The sequence below is a fragment of the Indicator indicator genome, chromosome 18, assembly GCF_027791375.1.
Source record: "Indicator indicator isolate 239-I01 chromosome 18, UM_Iind_1.1, whole genome shotgun sequence".
NCBI classification, from domain to species: domain Eukaryota; kingdom Metazoa; phylum Chordata; class Aves; order Piciformes; family Indicatoridae; genus Indicator; species Indicator indicator.
This window is the reverse complement of record NC_072027.1, coordinates 20577441-20597675: the sequence shown is the minus strand read 5'-3', so window position 1 is coordinate 20597675 and position 20235 is coordinate 20577441. Positions and strand designations below refer to the sequence as shown.

Genomic DNA, 20235 nt, shown 5'->3' with positions numbered 1-20235 from the left:
CTGGGGGGTTAAAAAGTGGGGGAGTGCAAAGGCTTGGTTAAAAGAACCAAATGCTAGAGCAGACTCCTGGGTTTGGTCTCCTTCCCCTTCAGCCTCCTGTGGCATCAGCAGTGGGTGAGGAGGAGGTCATTGCACTGCCACAGCCCTGGGGGAGGCTCAGGCCCCTCTCCACCTCATGTATTGTGAAAAAGGAAAAGAAAATTCCCCTTTTGGGGCAACTCCCAGGTGAGCCAAGCCAGCATCTCACAGCTCTCTAACCCTGGCACAGCTCCTGCAGCAGGGCCTGGCACACTCCATGCTCTGCCCCTGCTCCTCCCCTTCCCATGGTGGGACCTCAGCACCCCCCATGAGCAGGGATCAGCCACACTTGTGTGATGGAATCACAGCATGGCTTGGAAGGGACCTTCAAGATCAGCCAGTGCCACCCCCTGTCATAGGCAGGGACACCTCCCACCAGCCCAGCTTGCTCCAGGCCTCATCCAGCCTGGCACAGAGAAGGTTGCTTTAAACCCAAAGGCTGCAGGGCAGCAAGGCAAGGGGGCAAAAGGAGTGAAGGCCTCATCCAGCCTGTCCCTGAGCACCTCCAGGGAGCAACCTTGGTTATTTCTTACTAAGGGGTGAGTCCTCCAGCACCTTCTGAGTGAAAATGAAGGCTCAGTTCTCACCCTCAGCTTTTCTCAACCCAGCCCAAGGTGCTCAGCTGATGCTAACAGGACCCTGCTCATTCACAGCAGCTCAGCAGGGCTGGAGGACTCGTCCCTGACCCCCAGAGGTTCAGCAAGGCCTCAGCACAAATGAAAAGAGAGCTCCATGTGATCAAAGACTTGGGAGGTGTCCAAGCTGCTCCCTCCTGACAAGCCTGGCCACTGAGTGCAGCAGGGCCATGTGGGCATCACTGAGCTGCAGTGGGCAGGGCAGGAACTGCTGTGTCCAGAGCTGCCCTTTGGCCTCTCCTCCATGAAGCACAGCCCTGGCTGTGAGCTGCAGGCAGAGCTCAGAAGGTGCCAGAACAGGACCAAGGGGCACAGAGACTCAGAGAATGGATTGGGTTGGAAGGGAGCTCAAAGCTCACCCAGTGCCAACCCCTGCCATGGGCAGAGACACCTCCCACCAGCCCAGCTTGCTCAAGGCCTCATCCAGCCTGGCCTGGAACACCAAGGTGCCATTACAGCTGCTGGCATGGGCTAAGGCAATGGGAGCCTGGCACCCCCCTGGCAGGCAGCTTCTGGCTCCAGAGCCCACCCTGAGCAGCTGTCTGATGTTTGCCTTCTCCCACTCACTTGCCAGGACCTTCCAAAGGATCAGGGAACAGCCTTGCCATGGCATCAGCCATCTCCAGCACATGCATGGACTTGTGCAGATGTGTCCCAAGGCACAGAATGGGTTGGGTTGGAAGGGACCTCCAAGATCAGCCAGTCCCAACCCCCCTGCCATGGGCAGGGACACCTCCCACCAGCCCAGCTTGCTCCAGGCCTCATCCAACCCAGCCCAGACCCAAAGGCTGCAGGGAAGCAAGGGAGGAGTTAAAAGGAGCAAAGCTCTCCCTGCCCCACACTCTGGGACTGCTCTGGGGGTACCACACTTGTGCCCTGCAGTAACAGCCCAGCCCCAGCCAGCCTGGCAAGCCCAAGGGGCAGCTCCACACTTTGCTTCCCTCTGCAGCACCTGAGCCAAAGGCTGAACACTGCAGCAGGGGCCCAGGGAGGTAGCTGAGGCCTCAGCCCTGGAGCTATTGAAGGTCAGGCTCAAGGAGGTTCTGAGCCAGCTGCTCTGGTGGAGGATGTCCCTGCTGAGTGCAGGGGGTTGGACAGGATGAGCTCTGGACCCTTCCATGGCTGCAAGGACTGCCCCCAGAGCAGAGCTCACACCCCAGGCAGGACCTCTCCTACACAAAGCCAATGGAGAGGAGGCCCCAAGCTTGGAACAGAGGTAACCTAAGCACCATCCTGACTCAGTCTTAAAGCTCAGCCTCCACAGATGCCTCAAGAGCTCAGAAACAAAGCTGAAGGGAAGTCCAGAACAAGTCTGCTGGGCAGCAGGAAGTGCCAGGGCAGAGTTTGGCTGCAGTGGCCACAAAGGAGCTCTGACAGGTCTGCATCTGCCCCAGAAGGCATCACCACCTGGTGGGGGAAAGCTCTGTGCTGCAGCACATCAGGACAGCAATCAGAGCTGTCAGCCTGCAGGGCCCCTGCCCCCTCCCACAGCCTGTGCTGAGCTCTGCTGGGGCAGCCCCAGGAGCCTCCCTCTGCATGGCTGCCAGCAGCACCACACCTCCAGCACTGGCAGCTGCAGACCTCAGCTGCTGCAAGGTCACTCTGGAAGGCAAACTGCAGCAGGACAGTCACAGATACATGGGGCTGGAAGGGACCCTCCAAGGTCATCTTCAACCTCCCTGCAGGCAGCAGGGACACATCCAGGCTGAGCTTGGATGTCAACAGGGATGGAGCCTCAACCCCCTCCCTGGGCAGCCTGTTCAGTGTCTCCCCACCCTCACTGTGCAGAACTCCCTCCTGATGTCCAACCTAACTCTGCCCTGCTCCAGTTCCAAACCACTGCCCCTGGTTCTATCCCCACAGCCCCTTCTGAACAGTCCCTCCCCAGCTCTCCTGGAGCCCTTCAGGCACTGGAAGGTTGCTCTAAGGTCTCCTGGAGCCTTCTCTTCTCCAGGCTGAACAGCTCCAACTCTCCCAGCCTGTCCCCATGGCAGAGCTTCTCCAACCCTCTGATCATCCTTGTGGCCTCCTCTGGACCCTCTCCAGCAGCTCCAGGTCCTTCTTGTGTTGGAGGTCCCATATCAGGCCCCAGCCCTGCAGGTGAGGTCTCCCCAGAGCAGAGCAGAGGGCAGGATCCTCTCTCTCCAGCTCTGCCCACACTGCTTTGGATGCAGCCCAGGCTGCCCTTGGCCTTCTGTGCTGCCAGTGCCCATTGCTGGCTCCTGTCCAGCTTCTCCTCCCCCAGCAGCCCCAGAAGTCCTTCTCTGCAGGGCTGCTCTCAATCTCCTCACCCCCAGTCTGGATTTGCCCTGACCTAGGTGCTGGACCTTGCACACTTCACCTCACTGGACCTCATGAGGTTCTCCTCAGCCACCCCTCCAGCCTGCCCAGGTCCCTCTGCATGGGTCCCATCCTTCAGTCTCCTCAGCCACACCACTCAGCTTGGTGCCATCTGCATAGCTGCTGAGGCTGCCTCAATCTCACTGTCCACAGCACTGCTGAAGACACTGAACAGCACTGGTCCCACTACAGACCCCTGAGGGACAGCACTGGTCACCTGTCTGTCTGGACAGCAAGGACAAGGGACAATGGTTTGGAACTGCAGCAGGCCAGAGTTAGGCTGGACATCAGGAGAAGTTCTGCACAGTGAGGGTGGGGAGAGACTGGGACAGGCTGCCCAGGAAGCCTCCTCCCTGCAGACATTCAGCATCAGCCTGGAGGTGTCCCTGGGCAGCCTGCTCTGGCTGGAGGTGTCCCTGCTGCCTGCAGGGGGGTTGGACAAGGTGACCTTGGAGGCTCCCTTCCATCCTGATGCAATCTGCAGGCTCCCAGGCACACCACAGCAGTGACAGTCACAGAGCTGAAGCCCCTGCAGCCACACCTAGCTGCTGGCTACAGCTCTTGGGACAGGACTCCCTGGGCCAAAGCTAAGCCCAGAGCAGGGCTGCTCCTCCTCAGCCAGCAGGAGCAGTTTGCATGCACAGGGGAGGAGGGAATGGAGCTGGGAATGGCCTCAAACCAGGAAGGGGAAACCAGCAGAGCAGGAGAGAGCTGCCAAGGCAAGGGGAGAGGAGCAGCAGCTTTGTCACAGAGGCTGCTGCAGCCTTCTGAGCAACTCTGCATCAGTGTGGAGCCAGGAAGCCAAGGCTCAGGTGCTCAGCCCTGGTGCTCACCCATCTTCAGAGGCCTCACCAGCTGTAGCAGGGCAGGGAGAAATCTAGAAACCAACAAAGGGGTGGCAGAAACCCAGCAATGAAGGCACAGAAAAGCCACTGAGACCTTCCCAAGCATCAGCAGATGCTGTAAGGTTCCCTGTGAGTGCTCTGCAGCACAGACAGCACTGCTCAGCAAAAGGAGAAGCTGATGGAACCACCTCATCTGAACCCCACCAGGAAAGCAGAAAGCAAAGCACCTTGCCAGGGAAGCTCAACACCTCACAAGACAGCAGGGCAGGCTGGTAGCTGCCTTTCCCTCCACCTCCTAGCCCAGGCCCGAGGGAAGTGCCTGCTGAAGCCAAGCTCTGCATCCTCCCAGCAGCCAGGGCAGGTCTGATGGGCCCCAGCTGGATGTGTCACACAGCTCACTTCAGGTACTCCTGACTCTGGAATCAGCCACTCACAAAGCTCCTGATCAGGCCAGGGGGTGATGACTTTCAGCTGCTGGGCACAGGGACATGCCTGGGAGTGAACTGAGCCACTGCACAGCACCCTGGAAGTAGCTTTGAGCCATCCAGTCCCAAGCATGCTCCCAAAGCAAAGGCCAGAGGTGCGTGGGGAACACACAAAGCCCTGACCCTGCAGCTGGCAGCTCCTCACTTCCCAAAGCTGATGAGCTACAGGGACAGGGGGAATGGTTTGAAGCTGAGGGAGAGCAGGTCTGGACTGATCTTAGGAAGAACTTCTACAGCATCAGGGTAGGGAGACTCTGGAACAGGTTGCCCAAGGAGGGTGAGGATGTGCCCTCCATGGAGGTGTTCCAGGCCAGGCTGGATGAGGCCTTGAGCAAGCTGGGCTGGGGAGAGGTGTCCCTGCCCATGGCAGGGGGTTGGGGTAGATGACCTCTGAGGCCCACAGTGCACAGTGAGGTCAAGAGGCAGCCTCAAACTTCCACAGCCCCTCCTGCACAGCAGAGCTGCTACAGCTGAGTGTAAACTTATTCATAGGCCCATGGCATGGGAGGGGTTGGAAGGGACCTCCAGAGGTCACCCAGGGCAGGGCACACAGAACACAGCCAGGTGGGGCTTGAAGCTCTCCAGAGAAGGAGACTCCACCACCTCTCTGATCAGCCTGCTCCATGGCTCCAGCAGCCTCACACCAAAGAAGTTTCTCCTCATGGTGACGTGGAACCTCCTGGGTTCCAGCTTGTGCCCATTGCTCTTTGTCCTGTCACTGGGTACCACCAAACAGAGCCTGGCACCTTCATCCTGACCCCCAGCCCTCAGCTATTGATAGACCTTGATCAGATCCCCTCAGCCTTCTCTTCTCCAGACTGAACAACCCCAGGGCTCAGCCTTTCTTCACAGCAGAGATGTTCAGTCCCTTCATCATCCTCACAGCCTCCACTGGACTCTCTCCAGCAGCTCTCTGTCTCTCTTGACCTGGGGAGCCCAGAACTGGACACAGGATTGCAGCTGTGGTCTCAGCAGGGCAGAGCTGAGGAGCAGCAGAACCTCCCCAGCCCTGCTGGCCACACTTTGCTTGCTGCCCCCCAGGATGCCCTTGGCCCTCTTGGCCACAGGGGCACATTGCTGTGCCATGCAGAACTTGCTGCCCCCCAGCACTCCAAGGCCTCTCTCCAGCAGGACAACCCCTAGCCTGTAGTGCTGCCTCCTCCAGGCCTCTCCTGTGCTGCCAAGGCATTCAGTACCTACCACAGGTCCTGGATTCACCTCAGAGCCCACCACAAAGCTGCACAGGCCAATGTCCAAGAGCTGTCCTACTGCAGACCCCCTGACCTTGCTCTCCTCACTCACCCCCAGGAGCTGAGTGCTGCTGGCACAGGTAGCTCCCCAGAAGTCCTACTGCACATGGGGGAGACTCCACAGGCTGCAAAGCCACTGAGCTCAGAGGCCTCCCACAAAGCCTGCAGGAGTGGCTCTGCAACAGGCAGTGCTGAGCTCCCTGGGATGAGGGCAGGGACTGGCTGGAGAGGGCCCAGCAAAGGGCTGCAGAGATGCTGAGGGGCCTGGAACATCTCTGTGAGGAGACACTGAGGGGCTTGGGGCTGTTGGGCCTGGAGAAGAGCAGCCTGGGGGGGGATCTCATCAGTGCTGATCAATGCTCCAAGGGTGGGGGGCAGGAGGCTGGGGCCAGGCTGTGTCCAGTGGTGCCCAGGGACAGGCCAAGGGGCAGTGGGCACAGACTGGACCATCAGAAGTTCATCTGAACATGAGGAGGAACTTCTTTAATTGAAGGGTGCTGGAGCCCTGGAGCTGCCCAGAGAGGTGGTGGAGTCTCCATCTCTGGAGAGATTCCAACCCCCCTGGATGTGTTCCTGTGTGCCCTGCCCTCTAGTGCCCCTGCCTTGGCCTGGATGATCTCCACAGGTCCCTTCCAGCTGCAGATGTCTCTGCTGCATGCAACCCAATGCCAGCTGGGCATCACCCAAGGCTACCCACAGGTGGAAGCCAGCAGAGCCAAGAGACATGAAAGGAGCTTCCAAACCCAACAGCACCATGGAGGCTCCTCCTGCAGTCCCTGCCTCAGACCTGAGCAGCTGTCTCCACATCAAGCCACAAGTCCCTCACAACAGGGCCTGCACATTCTGCTTCTGCTTAGAGAAAGCCACAAGGAGTATCCCAAACTGAGTGAGATCCTGCCTGGATTTACAGAATGGGTTGGAAGGGACCTTCAAGACCACCCAGCTCCAGCCCCCTGCCATGGGCAGGGACACCTCCCACCAGCCCAGTTTGCTCAAGGCCTCATCCAGCCTGGCCCTGAACACCTCCAGGGAGGGGACAGCCACAGCCTCCCTGGGCAAAAGCCAAACCCACTTCTCAGTCCTCATCCCTGGTGAGCTCTGATAAGCATCTGGTGAGCAGGTGACAGCCCAAGGCCTGCTCCCAAGGGGCCTACAGCTCAATCCACCACAGGAACTCTAACTTCAACCTTTAAATAAGACATCACTCACAGGAGCATTGGTTGGAAGAGACCTTTCAGACTGAGTCCAACCATCAACCCAGCACTGCCAGGGCACCACCAAACCATGGCCCTCAGCACCACACCTCTACAGCTCTGAAGGCTCTCTGGAGGTGGAGAATCCATCACTGCCCTGGGCAGCCTGGGCCAGGCCTGGACAAGCCTCAAGGGGAAGAAATTGTTCTTCATGTCCAACCTAAACCTCCCCTGGGGCACCCTGACAACATTTTCTCTCATCCTATCACTCACTCCTAGGGAGCAGAGCCCAACCCCCCCTGGCTGCAGCCTCCTCTCAGGAGCTGTAGAGAGCAATGAGGTCTCCCTCAGCCTCCTCTGCTCCACACTAACCACCCCCAGCTCCCTCAGCTGCTCCTCCCCAGCCCTCTTCTCCAGACCCTTCCCCACCTTTCTTGCCCTTCTCTGGCCCTGCTCCAGCTCCTCAATGTCCTTCTTGCAGTGAGGAGCCCAGAACTGAACCCAGCACTGCAGCTGTGGCCTCCCCAGTGCCCAGTCCAGGGGCACAATCCCTGCCCTGCTCCTGCTGCCCACACCATTGCTGCTCCAGCCCAGGCTGCTGCTGCCCCTCTTGCCCTCCTGGGCACTCCCTGAGCTCATCTCCAGCTGCTGGCACCCAGCACCCCCAGGGCCTTCTCTGCTAGGCACTTTCCAGCCACTCTGCCCCCAGCCTGGATCCTTCCTGGGGTTGTTGTGCCCCAGGTGCAGTACCCAGCCCTGGGCCTTGCTGCCCCCAAACCCAACAGCACTTCCCAATTCCAGCTGTCATTTACCATCTCCTTTTCTTTCAGGTCCCATTTTAGCCTCTATGCCCAAAGACTGCCTGGAACCTTCCTAAGCTGCAGGTTACCCCCCCTCCTGGGTCAAGCAGTTCACTCTCACCTCTCTGCACTGCCTGCTAGGATCAGGAACAGGCTGGAGGACTTCCTGTGAGCATAGCAACCAGGAGTGGAGGTGCCAGAGGAGCTCAGAAAGCTGTTTCCAGCAGCCTGCTGGTTTGGACCCCAGAGCTGCTGCAGCTGGGTGACCTCAAGCCCTGTGAGTGGCAGAGCTGCTAAGCCAGGTGTGCCTGGGATGTGCTCCTGACAGTGACACAGCCCTCCAGTGGCACACAGGGAGGGGAGCAGGAGACACTGGAGGGCCAGAAGTTTGAGGTTGGTTTCATCTAAGCGAAACAGAAGGGCTCTGCTTGCTGTGGAGCTGGACATCCCCTCCCAGAAGAAAAAGGGAGGCTGGAGAGCAGAGCTGGGGTGTGGGGGGCAGCATGTGGGGTGCTGCAGGTCTCATACTTACTGTCATCACCAACAGGCCCTGCTGAACACTGTGCTGGAGGATCACGAGCCAGGTCATTCAACTCCTGCAAAACACAAACACCTCAGGTCAGGGCAGCTCCACACCCAGCAGCCTGGGGCTAAACACAAGCTGCTGGTGGCACCTGGGGCTCACTCCTGCTCACAGGGCTGGGCTGCCACCAGCCACAGCAATGGGAACACCACAGAGCTCATGGCCAGGCCAGCAGGCAGCCAAGCTGCATGCAGCTTGAACCCAGCTCTGGCACACACCAGGTACCTCCCTGCACACAGCATGGAGTCACAGCCACCTCCTTGGGTCCCAGGGCCTAGCAGGCTTCCCTTCATGGCTAGGGGACCTCAAGGAGCCCACCCAGCACACAGCTGTCTCATATTGTATCTCCAGGGCAGACATAAGATGCCCTCAATCCCCTAGCTCTCAGCAGCAGCCTGATTTTATGCCCTGGCCCCAGCAGCTCCCAGGCCGCCCAGCTGCACTGATCCAGGACACCCCCTCCAGCCTGCAGGACACAAACCCTCCAGACCCTGGGGCTGGGCTGTCCCCAGAAGTGCTTGCAGCAGTGATTACATGGAAGAGGACACAGGACACCAGGCCCTCTGCTCCTCCAGACCTGCTGGGCCACCAGTGGAAACCCTCCCCCCTTGCAAGGAGCTCTGTCAGGCTCCTGGGATAAATCCCAGGATCCCAGCACTGGAAGGGAGCTCTGGAGCTCAGCCAGTCCAAGCCCCCTGCTCCAGCAGGGCACCCCCAGCAGCTTGCCCAGCAGCACAATGCCCAGGGGGGGTTGGAAGCTCTCCACATAAGGACACTCCACAACCTCTCTGGCAGCCTGCTCCAGCCCTCCAGCACCCTCACAACAAACAACTTTCTCCTCCTCTTCAGATGGAACCTCCTGGCTGACACTTTGTGCCCCTTGTGCTGTCCCTGGGCACCACTGAGCAGAGTCTGGCCCCAGCCTCTTGCCCCCCATAGCTCCTTTAGCTCTTGCTGAGCATTGCTCAGCTCCCCTCTGGGGCTGCTCTTCTGCAGGCTCTCAGCCCCACGGCTCTCAGCCTTTGCTCCTCACAGAGCTGCTCCAGGCCCCTCAGCAGCTCTGCAGCCTCCCCTGGACTCCCTCCAGCAGTTCCCTGTCTGGAATTGGGGAGTTCTGGACACAACACTCCAGCTGCAGCCTCACTGGGGCAGAGGAAATGAGAAGCCCTGAGGGGCTGCTGCTGAGTCTCACTGCTCTGGTTGAAGGAGGGGAGTCAGAACCTCCCTGAAGCACTCCAAGCTTCAACCTGCAGCAACACCTCCCAGATCAGAACCAGCCCCCACTGTCCCCAGGCACTCACACCAGCCCCACGCTCAGGAAGTGATCTCCAGTGCTTAGTTCAGACTCAGACGTCAGCTCCAACCCTGGCTGCTCCCTTCCTGCCTTGGCACTGCCCTGCTGTGGACACACAGAGGGGTTAGGGCCAATGATGAAGATGAGATGGCTGCAGGGGTGCAAGGGAGCTTCTGCTGAGGGGTCTGGGGGTATTTACAGGCAGGAGTTAAGCTCCTGAAGAGATATCTCAGGAGTTCCAGCTCCTGCTTCCCAAGAACTGGGAGGCCACCAGTGGCCAATCCTCCTTCTGTTACCTCACAGGGACACTGCCCTCCACCAAACACCAACCTCAGGATGTTCTCCTCAGCAGGTAGAGTCTCCCACAGCCTGACCACTGTGCAGAGCAGATCCCTCTGCTTCCACTCTCAGCTGCTCCCAGCTTCTGAAAGCCTCCCGACCTGGCACCAGCCCACTGCAGCTCTTCTGGGGCTCCTGCTGAGCTCCCTGCAGGCTGCTCCCCAGGCACACCTTGCTCCCATGCCTCGTGGGTCCGCATGCACCTGGCCAGGAGCAGCTGCTGAGGAGTACCTCCAGACATGCTGGGCAGCAGGAAAGCCCTTCAGAGCTGGCAGGATAAACTCAGCAGGGCCTGGATTCCCTCCTCACCTCCTGGCTGGGCCACAAACATCAGCTGGATGGAGATCAGGACTGATGGATGAAGAGCAGGACCACGTTCTCCCTCCCCACCAGCACACTTCACAGCTCCCCAGCTCCAGAACATTACATATGTGGAGCACCATCCTGAGCAGCAGCAGAAGGCAGCTCCACCCAGAGGTGTCCTGTGAGATGTCAGAGAATCAGAATTGTGTAGACCACAAAGAGTCTTTCAGACTGAGTCCAATCCTTACCCCAGCACTGCCAGGGCACCACTGAACCATGGCCCTCAGCACCACAGCTCCATGACTTGGAAACCCCTTCAGGGATGGGGACTGCACCACTGCCCTGGGCAGCCTGGGCCAGGCCTGGACAAGTCCTTTGAAGAAGAAATTGTTCCTCATACCCAACCTAAGCTCCATCTGGTGAACTATCTCCTCTTGTCCTACCAGCTTGGGAGGAGACACTGACCACCCCCCGGGCTGCAGCCTCCTCTCAGGAGCTGTAGAGAGCAATGAGGTCTCCCTCAGCCTCCTCTGCTCCACACTAACCACCCCCAGCTCCCTCAGCTGCTCCTCCCCAGCCCTCTTCTCCAGACCCTTCCCCACCTTTCTTGCCCTTCTCTGGCCCTGCTCCAGCTCCTCAATGTCCTTCTTGCAGTGAGGAGCCCAGAACTGAACCCAGCACTGCAGCTGTGGCCTCCCCAGTGCCCAGCCCAGGGGCACAATCCCTGCCCTGCTCCTGCTGCCCACACCATTGCTGCTCCAGCCCAGGCTGCTGCTGCCCTTCTTGCCCACCTGGGCACCCCCTGAGCTCATCTCCAGCTGCTGGCATCCAGCACCCCAAAGGCCTTCTCTGCTGGGCACTTTCCAGCCACTCTGCCCCCAGCCTGGATCCTTCCTGGGGTTGTTGTGCCCCAGGTACAAGACCCAGCCCTGGGCCTTGCTGAACCTCCTGCACTGCCCTCAGCCATGGATCCAGCCTGGCCAGGTCCCTCTGCAGAGCCTCCTGACCCTCCAGCAGAGCAGCACTGCCACCCAACACAGTGCTGCCTGCAGACTGGCCAAGGGCAGGGAGCTGCTGAGAGTCTGAGCACCACTGAGCAGCATGCACTGTGCCCTGCTCAGCAGCCAGCCCACAGACACCTGGTGCCCCCAGGGCAGCAAAGGGGCACACCCACCTGCAGCACCACTGGCACCAAGGGCCACCCAACTTGCTGTGGTCAGCCTGGGCATGGCTGCAGAGCCTGGTGGAGCAGGACAGGCAGGGAGAAGCAGCAGCACAGCCTCTCAGAAGGTGCCTGCAGCATGCTCCAGGAACACCAGCAGGAAAGGCAACCTCATGGGGAAGGACTGAAAAGCCTCCACAGCTGCTGAGAGGAAACAAAACCCATCTGAAGTCCTCCTCACCACTCCCCATCCCCACACAGCACCAGCTCAGGAGGAACACAACTGTTCCAATCTATGCATGACCACAACCTCCTCTGGACTGGACTCAGGCACCTCAGCTGCACACAGGCTGCAGCTTCAGCACATTCAGCCAGCAAGGGGAACACAGAGCTGCAAAGCTGCTCTGACTCCTGCTGCTCAGGGTCCCCTCTTCACCCAGCAGGATCACACCACAGCCCTGCAGCCTTGCCAGGAGGGGAGAAGATTCCCAGCAGGTGAGGGCACCAACAAAGCTCAGCTGCCAGCAGCCAGGTTTCTCACCAGCACTCTGCCATCTCCATTTGCAGCTAGGAGCAGCACTGTGGGTTCCTGAAGCTCTGTCCAGCACCTCCCTGGAAGGAGATCTTCCCCTGCCTGCTCCCATCCCTCATCAGTGCTGCAGCCCCCACAAGGCAGAGTTCCACAGAACCACAGAAAGGTTGGAAGGGACCTCAAAGCTCATCCAGTGCCACCCCCTGCCAGGGCAGGGACACCTCCCACCAGCCCAGCTTGCTCCAGGCCTCATCCAGCCTGGTCCTGAACACCTCCAGGGAGGGGCAGCCACAGCCTCCCTGGGCAACCTGTGCCAGTGTCTCCCCAGCCTCACTCTCAAGAATTTTTTCCTCATCTCCAGTCTCAGTCTCTCCTCTCCCAGCTCAAAGCCATTGTCCCTCATCCTGGCACTCCCAGCCCTTGCCCAAAGTCCCTCCCCAGCTCTCCTGGAGCCCTTCAGGTCCTGGAAGGCTGCTCTGAGGTCTCCTGTCCTGCTCCATGACTCCAGAGTGAAGTCTACAGACCCAAGTCCTCTGCAAACAGCCACATGTGAGCTCCTCATGCCTGGAAAAAAAATCCAGCAGCTTCTCTCAAGTCCCTGCAAAACCAAACCTGCCAGCTCCTGCAGGACACCAGCTGGGACAACAATGAGGAAGGAGACCCCCAGCAGGACCCTTCTGAACACAGCCACCAGCTGCAGGAGCCCCCTGCCAGCTCTGCACACTGCAGAGGCTGAGGCAGGAGTGGATCTCCTGGCAGACTGTTCCCCTCAGGGTGCCCACCCCAGTGAGGCTCCCCCCAGTCCCTGGCAGAGAAGCAGAGCCAAGCTCCAGCACAGGACAGCCTCTCCCTACAGCTGTGGTCACCCAGATACAGGCAGAGAAGATCCAAGGGATGAGTTTGGACATCTGCCCACAGGGCACTCTGCCTTCTGAGGACTCCTGTGCAACCCCTGAGGCACTGCTGGCACAACACCAGCCCCAGCTGTGGTCACAGCTTCCAGATGTTGCTGAGGCAGACTGAGCCTGGTTTACCTCAGCAGAAATGCCTGTGGGCTGCTCATGAAGGTGGGACCCCAGAGGAGGTGTTGGTATCACCAAGCAGCCACCACCACCAGGTGTGTCAGAGTGCAGGCTGCAAGGCAGCTGCTGCCCTGGGAATGCTGCTGGGCAATGGGCAAGGCTGAGCTGAAACCAGAGCCTGGAGGAGGCCTCAGCTGGTTACCATTTGAGGCAGCTGCTGATCCTTCAGCTCAGCTCTGAAGCTGGCAGTGAGAGCTCAGGCAGCCTGCAGCTGAAGACTGAGTCACACAGCTCCTAGGAGGCCACCTCAGCAGGACCTGCCTCCAGCTGCAAAGGGCTCAAAGGTTTCTGCCACCCTCCCTCCAGCACAACCCCGTGGGGGCACCCCACGCAGACCGTGGCAGCAGCCTGAGCCTCCAGAGGCATTCATCAGCTCCTCAGCAGGCAGGGAGGGAGGTGTGGCACAAAGCAAAGCCAGCTGCAAGGTGTCCTGGGGGCCAAGCTGAATGCACCACAGCCATCAACCAAAGCTCCAAAGCCCACAGCCCCCTGGCAGCTGGGCTCCAGAGGCAGATCTGTGGCCATGAGCTCCCACCCCAACCAAGCCCTGGGAGGGGTGGATGAAGGAAGGAGAGTGGAGCTTGCTTACAGCCCAGACCCTCCAGCTGGGGCTTCCCAAGTCCCACTTACAGACCCACAGACTGCACAGGGCTGGAAGGGAGCCTCACAGGCCACCATCAACCCCCCCTCCAACTAGATGAGGCTGCCCATGAGCACCCCTGCAGCCTCCTCCTCCAGCCTCTGCCCCAATTCTATGATTCCTTGCCTCAGTTTCCCCCCAGCAGCTCATCCCTTCAGGGCTCTCCCTGCTGCCTCCTGCCTGTGGGGGTCTGGATCTAGTGTGAGGGGCCCCTGTCCATGGCAGGGGGTTGGAACTGGATAAGCCTTGAGGTCCCTTCCAACCCTGACAATTCTGTGGTTCTAGGAGGAAAAACTTCTGTGGTGTGAGGGTGCTGGGGCCCTGGAGCAGGCTGCCCAGAGAGGCTGTGGAGTCTGGAGACCTCCCAGACCCACCTGGATGTGTTCCTGTGTGTGGAGCTGCTCTGGCAGGGGGCTTGGACTCCGTCTCCAGAGGCCCCTTCCAGCCCCCAAGGTTCAGTGGCTGTGTGAAGCAACCTTAGCAGCTTGTGCAGGCCCTGAGCCCTGTGACAGGCAGGGCAGGGCTCAGCTACACATCCAGGACCTTCCTGAGCAGAACTTGCAGCCTCTCAGCCAGCAACTGTGAGCAGCATCAGGCAGAGCAGTGCCAAGCACCACAGCAGCAGAGCCCAGCACCCAGCACCCCTGGAGGTGTTCACGAAACCTGTGACATGGCAGCTGGGGACAGGGCTTGATGGCCATGGTGGTGCTGGGTTGACAGAAGGACTCCACGGTCTGGGAGGTCTCTTCCAACCCCAAACCCCCCCTCTTTCTGCTCTGCCAGCCCTCTGCCCTGCCTCAGCCACAGGCCCCACAGCCTGCCAGCTACCTGCACAGGTCCAGCAGGGGCCCGAAGGGCCTCGAGATGTTCCTCAGGCCACCAGGTCCCACCTCTGCCTGCTGCCACTGGTGCTGTGCAGGGTGAGGGGTGAGAGCTGTGCCCCCCACACATCTCAGCTGGCCACAGCCACCAAGCAGCACTCCCACAGAGCTCAGATGGCCTGCAGCACCCAGAGGTGCTGCCATGCTCTGCAGGACTGCTGCAGTTGCACAGCATCTGCCACCCCAGCACCACTGCCCCTACTCAACAAAAGCATTTCGAGCCTCAGGAAGATTCCATACAATCCTAGAATGGCTCAGCTTGGAAGGGACCCCAGAGATCATCTACCCCAACACCCCTGCCCTGGGCAGGGACACCTCCCACTGGCCCAGACTGCTCAAGGCCTCACATCCAGCCTGGTCCTGAGCAGCCCTGGCCAGGGAGGAGGCAGCCACAGCCTCCCTGGGCAGCCTGGTCCAGTTTCTCATCACCCTTATGGTAAAGAACTTCTTCCTCAGCTCCACTCTAACCCTGCTCTGCCTCAGCTTTAAACCATTCCCCCTTGGCCTGGCTCCAGACACCCTCAGGAGAAGTCTCTCTGCAGCCTTCCTGCAGGATCCCTTCAGGTACTGGCAGGCAGCTCTGAGGTCCCCCCAGAGTCTTCTCCAGGCTGAACCCCCCAAGCTCCCTCAACAGAGCTGCTCCACCAGCCCTTGGACCATCTTTGTGGCCTCCTCTGGCCTCTCTCCATCAGCTCTGAGTCCTCCTTCTGCTGGGGACAGCAGAGCTGGAGGCAGGGTTGGAGGTGAGGTCTGTGCAGAGCAGAGCCCAGGAGCAGAATGCCCTCTGCTGCCCTCTGCCCACACTGCTCTGGCTGCAGCCAGCACACAGCTGCCTGCTGGGCTGATCCTGGGCAGGTTTGTTGTCTGAAGGCTTTCAAAGCTCAGCTCCACTGACTGCTGGCCAGCCTGCAGAAGCTCAAGGCAAGCAGAGAAGCAAGCAGCAGGAGAGTCAGGGTGAAGGCAGGAGTACCCCAGGCACATGGTACAAACCCCTCTGCTGTGCCTCTCAGTGTGGTGCTTGAAGGCCTGAACTGCAAGGAGACCACAGCAGCATCTCCCCTCTGCTGTGGGACCTGAGTGCCACAGACTGAGGAGCTGGAGCAGCATGCCCTGTGCTGGGCACAGCCAAGGCCCCAGGCACAGATGGGCTGTGCTGGCAGCTCCACACACACAGCACAGGGCTGGAACAGCAAAGACCAGCTGAGCCTGGAGCCTGGCATCACCCCGGGGCTGCCCAGCACACATGAGCTGAGCCTGGAGCCTGGCATCACCCCGGGGCTGCCCAGCACACATGAGCTGAGCCTGGAGCCTGGCATCACCCCGAGGCTGCCCAGCACACATGAGCTGAGCCTGGAGCCTGGCATCACCCCGAGGCTGCCCAGCACACATGAGCTGAGCCTGGAGCCTGGCATCACCCCGGGGCTGCCCAGCACAGGTGGTGCACACACACAGCTCTGAGCCTGCTGCAGTCAGGTGGGGTCAGGCTCTTCTACCTAGGATCAGGTTAGAGGAGAGGCAATGTCCTGAAATTGTGCTGGGGGAGGCTTAGGTTGGAGAGGAGGAGAAATTTCTTTGCTGCAGGAGTGGTCAGGGACTGGCAGAGGCTGCCCAGGGGGGTGGTGGAGTCCCCATGGCTGGAGGTGTCCTGAACCCTGTGGCCATGGTGGTGCTGGGTTGCTGGCTGGACTGGGGGATCCTGGAGGGCTTATCCAGCCCAATCCATTCTGTGTTTCTGTGATCCATGGAAGGCTTATTCAGGCTGGAGGGATACTGAGACACCTCAGCAAGTCCAACAGCTCTGGGCTCCAGGCATCTCCTTGTCTTCTGCACAGGGACATCACCAGGGAATCCCATCCAGCTCTGCAGAGCACCACTGAGCTTTGGGGGCTCTCCACTGCCAGCCACCATTCCTCTCCTTTTACAGGGGCAGGGCTGAAGCACAGCCTCCTGCCACAGCACCCCAGCATGGGGGGCTGGAAGGGAGCTCTGGAGCTCAGCCAGTCCAAGCCCCCTGCTCCAGCAGGGCACCCACAGCAGCTTGCCCAGCAGCACAGTGCCCAGGGGGGGTTAGAAGCTCTCCACACAAGGACACTCCACAACCTCTCTGGCAGCCTGCTCCAGCCCTCCAGCACCCTCACAACAAACAACTTTCTCCTCCTCTTCAGATGGAGCCTCCTGGGCTCCAGTTTGTGCCCCTTGTGCTGTCCCTGGGCACCACTGAGCAGAGTCTGGCCCCAGCCTCTTGCCCCCCACAGCTCCTTTAGCTCTTGCTGAGCATTGCTCAGCTCCCCTCTGGGGCTGCTCTTCTGCAGGCTCTCAGCCTTTGCTCCTCAGAGGCATTCCCCCCAGTTCCTGCTTTCCCTCCCCTCTCACTGCAGGCATCTCCAAGGAGCTCACCCTGAGTACCTCTAAGAGCCAAGGAACCTTTCCCTTGCTCTCCCATCCAAGGGGATGCCAGGCTCCAAGTGATGTCCCAGTTGCAGTCACTGCCCGAGGATCAGCAGCACAGATGGGACAAGGCAGAGTCCCAAGTGCTGAATCCAGCTTAGTGCTTGCATTGGAGGCCACTTGTCCTGCAGTGTCCCTGTGTGCTGCCCCAGCCCCCTCCTCACCCCTGGCACAGGACCACTGCTACCTCCCCAAACCTGCCAGAGGAGTTCTTCCACGCCAGTGTGACCCCCACACTCGAGGTGTGCCACGCTGGTGGCACTGCTCACACCCTCAGTGCTCCCCACAAGGGAAGGATTCCAACGTTCAGAGCAGTGAGCACCTCAGTGAGGGTCAGACCTCACCACCTGGGGACAGCACCAGCAGCACCCTGGGAGCAGGGCTCAAGTCTGAGCTGTTTGGGAGCATCTTAAAGAACAGCTTGAGGCCCTGGGCAACCCCAAGAGCAAGCATCCCACCAGAGACAGGCTGGGCTGGGGCAGCTTCCTGTGCTCCCTCACAGCAGCACCACCACTCCTCACCTCACCCCCACTGCAAGGGCTTCAGCTTCCAGCCCAGAGCTCAACGTGCAAGAGGCCAGCTCAGCTAACACTGCTGACACCCTAAGCAAAGGTTTGCTTTCAGGGCTTCTTCCTGCTCCTCTCCAAGTCCTCATCCCTCTGTTATCCAAGGGCACAAGCTGTTGGGGAACACCTCGTGGCTGGCAGACAAACAGAAACCCAAACTGCTGAGCACAGAAGCCAGCAGTGAGATGGAGACCTGAAGGCCTCCCTGAGCACCCCAGCAGCAGGCTTCCTGCCCACCCCTCCTTTGTACTGCCCAGCAGGATTATCCCAACTCCATCCACATTCCTCAGGCTTTTGCTCTGGCCCCAAGGTGCAACAGCAAAGGTCAGGTCAAACTTGGCTCTGCCCAGTGCCCTGCACAGGACACAGCTGCTTTGCCCAGGGCAGCCCAAGCTGCCAAGGGAGCCCCCAGGGGATTCACAACACCTGGAGTGCAAGCAGCCAGTGGCTGCTGCTCAGGTGCTTAAGGGGGCAAGGCACAGCAGCTCCAAGTGCAGTCTGACTCCCATCTAACTTCTGAAGCAGATTTATTTCCCCTTCACAGGCTTTGTCTGGTGCAAGTGCTGCCTGCAGCCCCAACCTCTCCCCTCTCCAACAGCCCCCACTCTGACTGCAAGCAGACACTTGGCACTGCACACACACTGCTGTGGTGATGCTCTCACTGCCTCCCAAGGCCTTAAAGCCTCCCCCAGCCCTACACAGTCCCCTTGGGATCCTTTAGCTCTGACAAGCAGCACGAAGAACCAGGTCAGAAGCACCCAACACTAACAAAGGCTCAGCACCTCCAGCCCCTCTCCTGCTAACAACCACAGCCTGCAAGCAGAAGTGCTCCAGGTGCTGGGCCCTGAACCTCACCCTCTCAGCCTCCCCTGCTCCCCCAAAAGCTGTCCCCAGCACACAGAAAGCCCTGCACTGTCTGCCTGCCCCCCAGCAGCCACAGGAACCCTGCTGGCTGCCAGCTGTACCCCTGTGGTGGGCTCCTGAGGTCACACTCTTCCCTGCAAGCCCCCAGCCATGCCATGGAGGAGGCTCTCAGCAGGAGCCAGAGGCAGTGCTGAGCCAGTGCTCAGCTGGAGCACAACTTCTGGCTGCCCCACACCGACCTGGAAGCCTCCATGCAACTCAAACCATACCCAAAACCCCTTCCAAACCCCTCCCAAGCTCTGCCTAACCCAGAAGCACACACAAGCTTTCAAGCTCCCCTTGATGCACTTCATTTTCCATCTTGACCAGCAGAACACAGGAAGCCCCACAAAAGCTTCAAGGCAGCCTACAAAGTAGAGATGCTAACACCTCATTCAAGCCTGGTGTCAACAACTTATCTCAAACGTTGGGCAGAGGGTTTCCAGCTGGTCCTGGGCAGAAATTAGATTTACACAGTGCTGGAGAGCAGAAGCCCTATGGGAGGACAGGCTCCTACCCTTGGGCCTGGTGTGGAGACTCCAAACTGACAGCCACACCTTTTGCTGAGGAAAGGACACAAATCCCCGGCCTGACTCACTGAGGTCACCAAAGGATACTTCAGGAACCCTCTCTTTCTTCCGGGTAATGGGGACTGCGATGGTCAGGCAGAGCACGGATTAAGGCTGCAGGGATTCAGTGACGTTTATCTAGGAGGCCAAGACACCCAGCACACCCTGCCCGGGAGGAGCAGGCACCTCGCACGCCTTTCCTTGCAGCCCCTGGATGACTCAGGCTGTAGGGCAGCTCTGGCCCCAGCAGGATAAGGACTCGCACTGTTCTGATAGCCGAACGTGAGGAGGTCACTGCACCCGGACTGTGCCCAGCACGCCAGAGCCCCACACCCGCGCAGGCTCCCTGGGGCGGCAGCGCCTTTCCCATCAAGCTCCGAGCCCACAGCTCCCAGCGAGGGCCGCGCTTGGCTCCTCCAGGCTCCTTCTCCCCGGAGCTGCGGCCCGGCTCCAGCGCGGGCTCCCCGCCGCCCCACAGGGGGCTCCCGGAGGGGCCCGGGGCTGCCCCTCCGGACGCAGCCGCTCGCTGCCCGGCGGGGCGCCGGCGCCCCCTCGCGGTCCCCGGCTCTGGGGCCACGTTGCCGCGGAGGGGCCCGGCCGGGCCCAACCTGCCGCGGCCTCGGCTCTGCCCCCACTGCCCTGGGTCCAGGGCCTGGCACCCCCAGCCCGGGGGGATGCTGCCAGGCGAGGAGGGACCTGCCCAGGGAGTCAACCCGAACGGCCCGGCCGGCTGGGCCGCAACTCCCGGGCCCGCTCCCACCGCCACAGCCAGGCCTGCCGAGGGCGGCCGGAGAACTTCCCCTGAGCTCCCTCCGGCGTAAACCCCACACGGCCAGGCTCGCCCGCGGCTCCCCACCCGGAACGGGCACCGCAGGCCGCCCAGCTCCACAGGGCAGGGCAGGGCCCAGCCCAGCCTCTCCCCAGGCTGCTCCCCGGCGGGCCTGGGGCGGCGGCAGCGGCGAGGCCTACCCGGGTTATGTAAGGCGGCGGCAGCGGGGCCGGGGCGGCGGGGCCGGCACGGCGCGAGGCCCTGCCCTTACCTTGTGGATTCTCTTCAGCGCCATTGTGTGTGCGAGGCGGCGAGGAGGGGCGGCGGGGAGGGGGCAGCCGCGGGGACTATTTTCCGAGGGGGAGGGGGAAAGGAGGAGCAGCGCGGAGGTGGCGACGGCGCGGAGGAAGAAGCAGCGGCAACGGAAGGGGGAGGGGAAAGGGGGAGGGGAAGGAGAAAGAGAAAAGGGAGGGGGAGGGAAGGAGGAACGGGAAAGGCCCCCCCAGGTGGCGGCGGCGGCGCGGGGGCCTGCGGGCCT

General features: G+C 60.5%; 1 protein-coding gene across 1 annotated transcript in view; it reads right to left on the bottom strand.

Moving 5' to 3' along the window:
- Positions 1-20057, bottom strand: part of UBE2D2 (ubiquitin conjugating enzyme E2 D2) — a 33495-nt gene extending 13438 nt beyond the window's left edge. Inside the window, exons 1-2 of the mRNA XM_054389454.1 lie at positions 19969-20057; positions 8159-8222 (exon numbers count right to left, since the gene is read on the bottom strand). Coding sequence (XP_054245429.1) covers positions 8159-8222; positions 19969-19992 — 88 coding nt within the window. The 5' untranslated portion in view covers positions 19993-20057. The remainder of the gene's footprint in view (positions 1-8158; positions 8223-19968) is intronic.
- Between the last annotated feature and the right edge of the window lie 178 nt (positions 20058-20235).